At 34.3% G+C, this 13,725-nt stretch overlaps 1 protein-coding gene across 1 annotated transcript in view; it reads left to right on the forward strand.

Moving 5' to 3' along the window:
* Nucleotides 1-13,725, forward strand: part of CPEB2 (cytoplasmic polyadenylation element binding protein 2) — a 70,549-nt gene that overhangs the window by 13,941 nt on the left and 42,883 nt on the right. Inside the window, 1 exon segment of the mRNA XM_055326625.1 lies at nucleotides 513-603. Within this exon segment, the coding sequence (XP_055182600.1) occupies nucleotides 513-603 (91 nt within the window).

The following is a 13,725-nucleotide window of genomic DNA, read 5'->3' on the forward strand; positions in this document are numbered from 1 at the left end:
ATATGTTTGTGTTTAATATTGAAAATTCTGATTAAGTCAAATAATGTACACTGTTTGATAGATATTTAAAGTATGGTGCCATTATGGGATTAATTCCTTTCCCCCAAAATATTTATTTTTCAAGTGCCAGTATCTTCCTAGATACATGAGAAAAGTTTAGAAGTTAAATTTAACAACTAAAAATGCTTTCTATGTGTATAACATTTCAGAAATCTTTATAAGTTGAGAATGGTAACAATAGAAATAATTTTACTATATTAATGCTGCCAGTGAAGTAAGATTACTTTCGATATGATTTTAGAGATGAATATATTAAATGTCTTCTTCAGTACAAGAGATACTATAGCTCATGAGATCCTTAGTTACTGGTAAATCTTAGGATGCAGCCAGTTAGTAATACTATATTAATCAGATGTCATATTTTATGTAAGAAGGTTTAGAATGGTATATTTATCATAGATTTTTTAAAAAGTTGCATACATCACATTGAGTCTTTTTTTTTTCTCTTCTAGGATCGAAGTAGAATGTATGACAGTTTGAATATGCACTCTTTGGAAAATTCCCTTATTGATATTATGAGAGCAGAGCATGATCCTCTTAAGGGTAGGTGACTTTTTATTTCTTATATCATGCACCAAATTCTGTTTACCTCACCATTTTTATATGAAAATTAGCACTAAGTAGCACCTGTGTCATCTATAAAATTCTATCATGTTTGTTGATAAAAAACCTTTATAAAATGTTCTTTTTCTTTTGTAGCTTATTTAGATTTATGCTGATTTATGCAGAGAGAAATGTAAACCCATGTCTCCTGTTATCTAAGAAAAAGCCACTGTTTAGAGATATTTTGCAGTTTGCCAAAGGATCTAAGTATATAGAAAAGTATATAGTATAGTCACTTTTCTAGAATGCAGATACAGAAATTAAAAAAAAAATCCTTAGAATACATGAATTTACAATTTGCCATGATTCCAACTTATAATTGCCCCAAGTTGACTTCCTTTCGTCACATTTTGTTATAGGGTTTTGAAAGGGGATCTTTTATAGTAGCATCTCTGAGGTTTCATAAGAGTTGGGGCAAATTAGGAAAAAGAATCAGCCCCACCCATCTTACAGTATTAGTTTTATTTGTTAACTGATCTGAAGATATTTCATTAACATACTTGTTTTCATTTGTCTGTACATTGCATGTTACTAATTATTTTACATTTCTTTGTACAATATATCTCATTGCCTTTTGTATTCATGGTGAAAATCTACCAAACTGCACTTGAGTGACGGGACCTATGCTATCTATTGCTGCGTAATAAATTATCCCAAAATTTAGCAACTTAAAACAACCTTACACAGTTCTGTGGGTCAGGAATTCAGGAGCAGCTTAACTGGTTAGTTCTGGCTCAGCATCTCTCTCTCGCTCATTGACTCAAAACTATGGACTACTTGGAAATCTTTCCATATTTTTAATTCTATAAAGCCAAGTAAGAATTCCCTTGCAGGATTTAGCCAAAAACTCTAGAACTTCAGTGTTGGCTGCAAGGTGGTGCCTTGAGGCTGAGTTGGCAATACTGATCAGATATCTAAACATTTTGTTCTGTTTCTGGATTTTGTTTATAAAGGAGTTTCTTGTCTTTCTAATTCCTTTATTTTTAAGGAGCTTGTAAAGCTCGAGATTAGTGATTGTTAACAGTGTGTGGCGATGGTAATTCTCACAAACTAATAAAGACTATTAAACTTTGGGATTTTTTAGAGGGGGAGGGTGATTCTAAACAAAACCTAATCTAATTTTTTGAGTATCTGTATCTTGGGGTCTTGTTCTCTTTCATTGTTACTCTGACAGTTCTAGCGGCATGTGTCTTGGATCTGCTGTTTAATAATAGAATCCAGCAGTTTATGATTATGAAGAAGTTTCGTCTGTTTCTTTGGCTTATCTAGAAAGAAAACTCTTAAAAATTCCAATGCACGATAAAGTCATCATTAACTATTATCAGTAAATAATGAAATGTTTTCCATTGTTGTGTTTCTCCTAGTCCTTAAAAAGATCTTTTAAAGATGCTAAGAAAAACCATTCTCTGCTGGAAAATTATCTCGGGTTTTCTTTTTTCTAAAGTCTATGTTATAGTAAAACTGGAGAGAAACCTAGAAAGGAGACTTTGAAAAGAAAATGGAAACAGTCTAAGGCTCAGAGGAATTTAATAATTAAAAAAAAAATCTCAGATGAACTCCAAACTCTTTTGTTAGAAAAATTGTCTTTGGCCATGGGAAGAGGGGATATGTGCTCAGCACCACCTTTTGGAATTATTGTAACAAATCTCTGTTCTAATTGGAGTATTTTATGTTCCACATTTATTGTGGCAAGGACTTAAAAGAGAAAAAAAAGAAAAAATTGAGATTTCTTCTCTACATGGAAAAAGAAATAAGACCGGTACTTTTGCATACTGCCATCGTACACTTATGTAAATGGCTGTGATACCCAAGTGCCGCTACATAAAGATTTTTCTTTTCTTACTAGTACAGACTTAACTGCCTTCTAAGATATCATATTATATATCTTCCTCTTTGCACTCTGATCCTTGCACATTTTCTCTGGGTGGGACCTCATTAAAATCTGCTAAAAGCAAAGTTGTGGCAAAATAAGCAGCCAGTCTCTGAACTTTCCCCTTTTTTCCATCCCTCATGTTCAGGACAGCATTTCAGCCTCTCCATCTCTTCCTCTTCAATCTCATCTTTTCATTCCTTTCAGAAAATTCTGCCTTCGGTTTTATATAAGAAAAAAAAATTTTTTTTTGAAAAAAAAAAAAAGAATGAATCTTATTTTATCTATCATCTTTAAATTTTTTCAAAAAGTCTTCCATTTGCTTTGTTTTCTTTATGGGATCTAACAGGAAGGAAAAGGGGAGTTGTAGGGTTATTTTTTCTTCATTTTCTTGTTTCCCTTTCTATTAATGATAAAAGTTTCTAGAAATTTTTCTAATATAAAAATTTTCCACAGGAACTTAAGTGATGAGAGATTATTTTGTCATGTATTGTTGAATAACAAATTACCCCTCAGTTTAGCAGCTTAAAACAACAATAAACATTTATTATCTCAACATAATTTCTGTAGGTTAGAATTTGGGAACTAAATTAGTTGAACTGATACAGTCATGTGGAGGCTTAACTGGAGCTGGAAGTTCCTTTTCCAGGAGCTGTACTAACTCACTCATGTTAGTACAGGCCATTGGCAGGAGAACTCAGTTGCTTCACCATGTGGCCCTTTCTCAGGACAGCTGGAGTGTCCTCACAGCATATTCCCTGGATCCCCAGAGCAAAGATAAAGCTCCAGGTGAATGTCCCAGTGTCTTCTATGACCTAGTTTCAGAAGTCTTACGCCTGCATTTCCATGACATCCTACTACCTACATAGGTCAGCCCTTCGCAACTTGGAGAAGGGTCTGCTACTCAAGAGATGTGAATGCTGGAAACTATAAATTTGCATTCAGTTCTCCTAAAGGAAAAGAGAAAACTACTCAAGGTAAGAGTTAGTGTCAGTAGAAAGAAAAACAGTCAAGCAGCTCTCTGGAATCCAAAGGAAGTCTGGCAGGTTACTGGCCTGAGAACTGAGCCATAGTGCCATCCCCACTGCAGCCCCAAGATAGTTCACTACAGCTTGTTTCCATTTTCCTGCCTTTCAGTGGTCTTTACTGGTCAGTAGGGAACCTCCACTGTGTCATGTTAAGGTTCTGTGGTTTAGTGTAACTTGTAGGAAGGGTCTCTAGATGCACTTTATTCCACTAAGGGTTCCTACTTTTGTACCAGGCAGTGTCCAAGACCTTGTGTAAAACAGATATAGTCTGTGTTCTTGTGGGATTTACACCCTACCAGGGAAAAAGGGACTTTTATCTTTTTATGTGTAATATACATATATACATAGGATATACTACTATAATATTCATATACATAAAATCCATACCTATAACCATAGAGTGTTAGAAGTTCTGTGGAGGGAGATGATAAAGTGCTTGGGGAGGTAATAAGTAAGGGGAGGGGAGATGTAATTTATCTGTGGACTAAAGAAAGCTAAGACCTGAAGCTTGAACAGCAGCACAAAGATGAAAAAATATTGGAGGAAAGTGTCAACTAGACAGAAGGGCCAGGGTGCATGGAAAGGCCTGTCACCTTTGAGGAACTGAAAGCAGACAAGTGACATAGCTTGTTTCTGGTTGCCTGATGCTGATGGGATGTAAGTGCTCAGCCAGCCTTGGGGAGCAAGTGGGCCGCCTTTGGGCCACCTTTTCTTCCAGATTAGGAACACTAACACACCATTTTATGCTTTCCTTGTTGACACCAATCTGTTTTATTTATTCTTCATTGGTTTCTTGCCTTTAACATCCCGTTGTCTGATGACTGTCTTCATTCTTGGCAAATATTTTTCTTTTCAAAGGAAGAACAAATACAGATTATTTTAATGGTTAAAATGCTTTGCCAACTGCGGTTTTGTGATTTTGCAATTTTGTATTTGTATACCTATATTAAATGATCTTTTTATGTGTGTGTGGGTCAGTTCATTCTGCTCTAAACAAAGGAACAAGACAGTGATTATCATTAAGCTCTCTCCCCTCCCTGCCCTCAACAATTTGCAAAAAGGTCTTACTGTGTAAGTATGTTTACCAAAAATTGCTTACCTCCTCCCCAAAAGTATAAGAGTAAACCAAAAAATTAAATTTCAACTGAAAAAAAATTATTTGAAAACTGCAAAGAAATGCCATGATCTAACAGTTCTTGGAAGGATCTGTTTTAGCAAGTCACAGTGACTTTACCAATATTCCCTCAACAATTTAAAGGAATTCAGGAAAAGGGGATTTAGAGTATGATTTTATGCCAACATATTTAAACTCCTGTTTTCCAAGATTCCTGAAGTAGAATCTCTGCTATTTTAAGGAAAATAACTACTGAGAAAATAAGGATACTTCTTAAGGCAAAAGTGGCTGTATGTAATAATCAAATAAATTCTTGCCTCTTCTGTTGTTCTTTTCTTTCTGATTCTCTTCAACTGACCTGGATGTAAATTTGAAGTACAAAATCACAGAATAACTTGTATACATTTTTAATAGTCTGTGGCGTGAGAATTTACATTTTAGAACTAAAGGACTTTCAAGCTGGGCAGAGATTCTCAAACTCAGAGAGCATATTTATTAGGCAGGTTTCAGGACCCCACTCCAAGAGACTGCATGTCAGGTTGTGTAAAGAGCACACTTGGGGGAATTCTGGAGTAGGGGAGCAAGATCAAAGACATCTAAGAAAAACTGTAAAAATTTAAATGGCATTTATTAAAATACCACAAAGTGCAAAATAAAGCTAGTATCAATAATATATACGCCCAAGCAGTTATGTCGATTCTCTTAAGTTCCTAGTACCCTTCCCTCACTGATTCTCTGGCAGAGAGAGGAATGCATCTCTCAGAACTAATTGCACTTTTCATTGGCTCACTTAGGTTTCCTGGAGTCAGAATTATCACAGGTGCCAGAAAGTACAAATGAAAAATAATGTGTAATAGAATGTCTTCAATAAAAGATAAGGAGGGATTGTTGTATATGCTTTCAGTCTTTAAAGAAAATGTTTCTTTTTATTTTAAAAAGGAGTCAGATTTACCTATTCTTTCCCCTGTACTTTGCTTTTCTTTTTCCTATAGATCACAGGCCTTTGATAAATAAGAAAAGAAATCATTATTAACTTGGGAATAAATTATGTATATAGAAGCCATGTAATTTTGTTAAATTATTCTGACTTTAAGATCATCACCGTTATAATATACCTGATAATCTTAATACTTTACTGTCCAACTACTCATAATTTAATTTATCTTAAGAAAAGCACAATGTTCAAGATTAAAATTTTTATTGTCAGTAAGAATGTCACAGATGGAAAAGGAAATTGTGAAAACATGGTTGTAAAAGTTCTTGTTTTAGAAAACTGATTTGAAGTATGGCATTATGAGTAGAGATTTTTAAATTTTACTCATTTTTATTTATATTTCTTTTCAGGTAGTTGCAACAATAGGTTATTAGCAACAATATTATTTTTAGGTAATTAGCAACAGTATTACTAAATTTGAAAACATAGTTGAGTTGTTATTTCTTCCATGCAGTTTTGAGCATTTAAACGATTTGAGTTACAACAAGCTGCAGTTTTTCTTTTTGAAAAACTAAAACCCATTGGAAACCACAGTGAATTTTCTTAAAATCACATTTATTTATTCAGAGCATCCATGGGTTTACTAAAAGCCGGTTTTCACCACAGATCTTTATTAGGACTTAATTATGGGCTTATAACTCTTATTAAAAAATACAATTTTTATATAGAATCTGTCATAAATGTGAGTACCCCAATAACTAGGCCTATGGATTTCAGTTGCTTAGAGTATTTGAAGGGTATCTGAGAATCTAATGAAGGTGCACCCTCCAGAGTGTAGGACTTTATCCTTTTTGAAATATTTGTTTTCTTATTACAAAAAAGTAATATGTGTTCATTAAAGAAAATTTGGGAAAACTGGAAATTTTCAATCATCAAGTTATTTCCACAAATTAAAAGAACCACATTTGATATTTTGGTGAATAATTTTTCTAATCTTTTCTTTTTTCTACATATAAGCTTAAAATATTTGCAATATTCAAATCTTTATCAATCCTCAAACCTGGTTAACTTTTAATAAATTTTAGTTAAAAAAAAACAATGTACCTAGGTTAAAAAGTCATAGTGCCATAAGCCTCATATAACAAAAATAGAAGTCTTCTTCCTTGTTCTCTATTTGCTATAGATTCCCATTCCTTAGAGGTTGTTCTCTATTTGCTATAGATTCCCATTCCTTAGAGGTAGCTACTTTCAACTTTTTTTTTAATGGATTCTTCATGTAATTATTTGTAAATAACATGCTTAGTCTTGTAAATTTCCTGCATTTTAGGTATTATCTCTTGACTCTACTTTGACCTACCCATCCCCCAACACTTAATCTGCTCTGTCCTCTCAAAATGATTACAGGACCATTTTGGTTTAAGCTAGATGTACTGCTGCAATAATGCCGATATTCATAGATGAACCTCATATACCTTGTACCATAATATAACTTTTTTCCCTTGCATCTTTTTCCTAGAATTAATCATTGACTCTCGGTTTGATTGATTTGTTATCTAAGTACTTGTCACTAATTCATCTCAGAATTTATCAGTAGAACACTGAAGCTTCTTTCAATATATTTAAAAACCTCTAATCTTAGATTGATTTTTTTTTCCCCCTGTCATTGAAGGCACTCTTCTAGTAGCCTTTCATAACTGTTACTGTGGGACTTCCCTAACGCTGGGAGTTCCTTTTTTCCTGTGGAATCCATGTTCTGATCTCCATATCCTTTTTTTAGTAGTCTATACTTTTGTTTTATTGCGCCTTTCTTACAGTACGTTCCTTCAGGTGGGACATAGATCTATAAAAATATGTTTATGTAAGATGATGGACTGGTGTAGAATTATATATTAGTAATTGAGAATATTTAAAGTGTGGCTTCGTTGTCCTTTAACTTCCATGGTTACTGTAAGTGTATGACCATTCTGAAATCTGTTCATTTGCATGATTGACTACCTTGTTTTGTGTTTTTAAATTTTTGGTCTTTCTGGAAACTTAGAAAATATTTTTTCATGCCTGTGGTTCTGAAATTTCATAATAGTGAAATATGGATCTTCTAATATGAGGGGATACTGCCTGTCTTCATTCCCTTCTTCCTTCATTTTTTTTTATTTTCATCACTGCATGTTCATTAGGTCTCTAAAGATTTTATTTATTTGAAAGAGTGCATACAGGCAGAGGGTGGGGGCAGAGGAAAAGGGAGAAGCTGCTGAGCATGGAGCCCCAAGGGGACATTGGGCTCAATCCTGGGACCCTGAGATCATGACCTGAGCCAAAGGCGGATGCTTAACCAACTGAGCCACCCAGACGCCACTCATTGGGTCTTTTTAATTTGGAGATTCATTTCTTTTAGTTCCTGGACATTTTTAGTATTTCTTTGGTAATTTCTTCCCATCTATTTTTAGTATTTCTCTTTCTGGAATTCCTGTTCCTCAAATATTAGACCTCCTATACTCCTCTGCTTTTCTATTTCCATTGCTTTATCTTTTGCTTTTGAAGACATTTCCTCATTTACTATGTTTCAGCCCTTTTATTGATTTTTGTATTTGAAAACTTTTCTCTGAAGAACTTTTAAGATCCTCTTTTAAAAAATTCACAGCACTTTCCTATCCTTCCTTGATATTAATTCTCTGGTGTGCTTATCTTTAAACCCTATATTGTATCTGAAGATTTATTTTTATTTTTTGTTGTATTGTTTATCTTCTAAGTTCCTCTTTTCTATTTGTTTGGTTTTGTTCTTTTACTCACGCTAGAGGAGTCCATCACATATCATATAAGCCTTTGTTGTCTGTTCATTTTAAAAAATAAGACAAAAATGGTGATTGGAAGCTCTGTATATGTAGTTGGGGTTTATAAACAGGTGAGCATTGCAATAAGCCAATCAAGTAGAACTTTCAACCATGTCTGTATTTAGGTCTTTTCTTTTGGTCTGAGAAGTGACCACTGGATCTGTGTCTTCCATTCTTCTGCCTGAGAGCTGGAGACCTGACTTCTAGCCACCTTAGAAACGCCAAAGAGGGGCGTGTGTGTCTCTCTGATTCTCCACTACACATCTGTTTTCAGTGATAACTCCAGCTGCTTGTTTCTGAACTTCTCCAGGTATCTGCTTGGTAAATGGCTAGTTTCTGGATAGTCTGCCCATGCACACACCAGTTCAGGTTTCAGCGTTGTCAGTGATGTTTTTGGTCCACAAAGGCAGTTAACCACTCAACCATTCATTTTCACAGCTTCCGGAAATTTGTTAACAGTTCTTCTGTGATCCTGTCTTGTTTTCTTTGTCGTGATGGAGTTATGCCTCTTTAAAACTTCTATACTATCATTTTAGGGCCTTTAGAAATCAAGAAAGATGCACAAATGCATTCAGACCATCCCATTCAATTGGAAATTTCTACAATCCCTAGTCTACTTCTCTCCTTAGTGAAACTCCTTAATACTCCTAGTCGTCATAGATTACTTTGTTAAAGATTGAAGAATCCAGGCTCTCTGCTCAGCAGAGAGTGTTCTCCCTCTCATTCTCCCTCTGTTGTCTCTCTCTCTCTCTCAAATAAAATCTTTTCCCTGGTGGTCTAGTGGTTAGGATTCAGCGCTCTCAAATAAAATCTTAAAAAAAGGGGGGGGATTGCTCATTTGAGTCAGTAGGTTTTTTCAACGTTCTGTATCTTTTACAAGATACTGTGTCATGGGAGCAATGAACACCTCTGTTTTTTGTATCTTGAATCAGCATTTATTATTTAGTGCCAAACAAATAGAAAGGGCTCAATAAATTATTGGTTGAATGATTTAAACATTTTTCTATAGTATTTCTTATTTTTCACTAATATTTACTTAGAACTTTTAAAAATCATTTACATGCATTTAAAATAGTTTATGTAACCATTCCCCTACTGTTGGAAATTTAGGTATTTCAAATTTTTAAGTAAAAGTCAGCTTTTTCTGGGTTTATTTCCATAGAATAGACTTTTAATACATTTGTTTTTGAGGCTCTAGACACATATTGCCAGCTTATTTTTTAAGTTTTATACCAGTTTACACTACCACTGGCAATGCTTGATTGCCCATTTGTTATTCTTAATATTATTTTCATTTATAAAACTATCACAGTTTGAAGTTTTGCAACCATTAGTTCAACTTGATTTAATATTAATTGCATATATCTTAATTAATACCAATTTTATTGTAATAACTTTATGGTGATACATTCTTACCAGATGATTAATGACTTTAATCTTTTGTTTAATCTTCTGTTGTCATTCTTTTGTAGTTATACTTTACTTGAAACAAACTCTTTGATATTCTATGTTCCTTGGTGTGTCTTAGTATATTTTCTAGTATAGATTGGATAAAAGTTTTAAAAGTTGTAAATAATTATTCATTGAAAAAACTTTATGATGGGACCCTGCTTTAAGAGTGAGTTAACTAGGTTAATTTTCCTGGAAACTCACTTAGATTGATGGCTTTTGTTAAGGAATGATTCTGTTGTTCTCTTGGGATCTGGTTCTTTGGATCTAAGGGTCTTTTCTGCATTTGTATGATCTTATTCTTAGGCTTTTATGAGGCATGCATTGAGATTTGGGAGTGAGGTCAGGAATGACTGTCCTGCCCCTTGGATCTGAGCAGAGATTGGAGTTATTCAAGGTTGGTAATGACCACATTCTAAGTGGATTTTACCAGACTTCCTATGAACCATTTCCTTTCTAATTAGATTTGGAAATAAAGCTAAAACATAGAGGATGAAAAAATATTAGATGAATCTACCATACCAGTGGAAGCAATGTTTTATGTTCAAAGCATATAAGATGGAAGTATTAGATCTTTTCATTTGTGTAACTCGTTCATGTGTAAACACACATGCATATGCACACAATATAAAATATATTATATATATCATCTATTGAGCACTTGATACATGCCAAACACTGCTCTGAGGACTCTATATGTGTGTACTAACTTATGTCATTCTCATAGCTAAGATGTAGGTATTTACTTTTATTTTACAATTGGGTGACTGTGATGGCTTCCTAACAGTAATTGTCCAAGTCTCAGTGCTACTAAGTGGTTGGACTCTTGAGTTTGTGCTTTTAACTGCTGTGCTGCCTGTCTTATCATTTGGTTTAATATTACTTCTAACCCAATCTCTTTATGATTCTAATATGTGGTTTAATTGTTTTTCTGTTAAAAGGAGTTGGCAGAATGTGTAACATTGTTTTTTGGTAATTTTGTCATCACTAATGAAGAATGGTTTGCCATCATTACTGTCAATATTGAGACTGTGGAAGTCATGTTTTGGATGTATTCATTTAAGAAAAGAAAATATTTGTGGAGAAGGGGAAAATTTATCTTGACAAAGAGCAAAGAGCAAGATTTGTCTTCCTCTCTCTCCTCACCATTCTTGAGTTTAGAAATGAACTAATAAAAACTTACTCTGTAACTTTTCCATTTATTTAGAGAATGTCCTTCCTATGCCTGACATACAAACACATACTTAGTACTAAGCTTTTGACTGAGCTCATAGGTCACATAATACAATGAGATATTTCATGTATCCATTTAACAAATACTAAGGCTCTGTTTTAGATGCTAGGGATACAGTAGAGAATTAAAAAAAAGACAAAAATCCTCTCCTCATGGATCTGTTTTAATGAAGGATGGAGACAAAAAGAATCAGTGCTATGAAGAAAAAAATACAGTGTCAAGAGGATAGAGGAAGAAAGACACTGCTATTTTAGGTGTTCTCTGATGGCATCTTAAACACCTGAATGAAGTGAGAGATAGAAGCTTTGGTCATATCTGGGCAAATGCATTTTAAATAGAAGAGGAAATAGATCCTGAAATGGGAATATGCCTGGCAGATTTGAGTAATAGCAAGGAGGCCAGCATGGTTAGAATGATAGAGGATAAGAGGCCAGTGTGGGAGGGTTTTGAGCAATTGAAGAACATGAACTGCTTTAGATTTTTAAAAGGATCACGCAGGTTGCTGAATGAGACTAGATGGTCAGGTTATGCTAGTACTCTGTGAAGAGATGGGGATGGCTTGGGCTGGGGAAACCAAGAAGGGGAGCTGATGAAAAGCAATCAAATCTAGGTCAAGAGCAGTCAGGATTTGTTGACAGATTTGTACACAGATTACACAGAGTGAAGTATAGAGGTAACCCAGAGTTTGGGGATGAGTATCCATATGGAAGGAAGACAAGGCTCTATGCTACTCTGGGGAAGTATGGGGTGAGAGGTTGCAGTTGGAAATATAAATGTGAGAGTCATCTCCTTAGAGATAATATATGAAGCTTTGGTACTAGATAATATCACCTAAGGAGGTGATGTAGAAAGAAAAGTCCCAGGAGTGAATACTGCAGCCTCAGCGTTTAAAAGTTGAGAAGGAAGACACAGCAGAGAGAATTTCTGGAGTAACTAGTGAGAACATACCAATAGTGTATGGTATCTGAGGAGGGAAATCTGATGCTTTAGCAAATGGGGTACTAGATTTTACTTCTTAGTGCAGACTTTCAGCTTGAGGCTTTACAACCATTAAGAGATGTTGGGAAAGTAATTGCTTTTTTTATCCTTTCTGATTCACGTTTCTGCAATTGTAAAAGTATGTCTAAATCGGGAGAGAAGTGATATGCCCTTATTTTATCATCTCTATTCTATAAGTTCTTTTTATTGAGAATAAGTAATTTGGAGAAAGAACTTAAGTATATGAAATGGAGAAATTTGGAGAAAGAACTTAAGTATATGAAATAGTCTTTAATGATGGTTTAAGTTATTGCAGGTCTTTAAATACTGCTTTGCTTTAAATTTTAGTAATTGATAATTCATCTATATAAGTGATAAGTTGGATGCAGTTGTCATATTTCTCTTTTTTGCTCTTTGAATATACATTTAGAATGGCCAATATGAATTGCCTGTCATGTATTTATTATACAGATAATTAAAATCATAATAGACTGATAAGACAAATTTTAAGATACAGTAGATCCTCTAGTTATTCACTGACAGCTGAGTATTCTCAAAATTATTTATTTTAAGTTTAATAATATCAATGTAAAAGAAGTCCCAAGAGTAGTAGATAACCCGATATACTAATTATAGATATATTAAAGCCATCAGGAAATTATTATATCATATTTTCACAATAATAAATAATAATCTGGTTACCTAAAATTCAACTTGCACAAATTTATTTATAAGGATAAGTTCTGGGACAACAGGAAACATATAAGCAGCTTAAACAAGATAGAAGCTTTTTCTCTTAAAAAAAAATAACGCCCCTAGAAGTGGTGTGGTGATTTTAATGCACCTAGGCCCTATTTTTTTGTTCTGATGTCCTTACCACCCAGCTTTGGCCTCATAATGTAATATGGCTGACTCAGGTTAACCATCACATCTACATAGCAGGCAGAAAAAAAGGAAAAGAAAGGGAAGATCTCCCTTTTAAGGATACTTCCCAGAAACTGCACACACCAGTTTTGTTTTACGTCCCACTGATCTTAACTCCCATGGACACACTTTAACTACAAGGGAGGCTAGGAAATTTAGTTTCTTTACTCTGGGCAGCCCCGTGCCTCAGTAGGATTTTGGTGTTCTTAATACTGACATGTATAGGAGTTAGTGTACAACTGGTAGTCTCTGTGCCACAGAGCTTTTAGACAATATAGGGAGAAACTGGTTTTATAGCAATGTGATTTTTTTCCTGTATTAAAGTATAAGTTATCTAATATACTACAGTCATTCTGTGAGTATTTTTAATGGATTTAGCATAGGAATTTGCCCTATATAACCAACCATACATACCTTTCTCTATATTATCAACTGAGAAGTCATTATAAGTTAGTGATTAAGAGTACGGAGCCACTCTACCCAGGATCATGTCTTGCCAGTGCTATGTGCCAGTGGTGTAACCTTGAGCAAGTTTTGTAACCTTTGTGGCCCAGTGTCTTCACCTTTAGATGAGAAAGAAGATAATAGTATCTAATTCACAGGATCGCTGTAAGGGTTACATAATTGGTTGTAAAGAACTTAGAAAAGCTCTTGGAATGGAGTAACCTCAAATTTTAGTTATTTCGGTAAATTAGCATGTTCT

The sequence above is a fragment of the Nyctereutes procyonoides genome, unplaced genomic scaffold (assembly GCF_905146905.1).
Source record: "Nyctereutes procyonoides isolate TBG_1078 unplaced genomic scaffold, NYPRO_anot_genome, whole genome shotgun sequence".
Taxonomy (NCBI): Eukaryota; Metazoa; Chordata; class Mammalia; order Carnivora; family Canidae; genus Nyctereutes; species Nyctereutes procyonoides.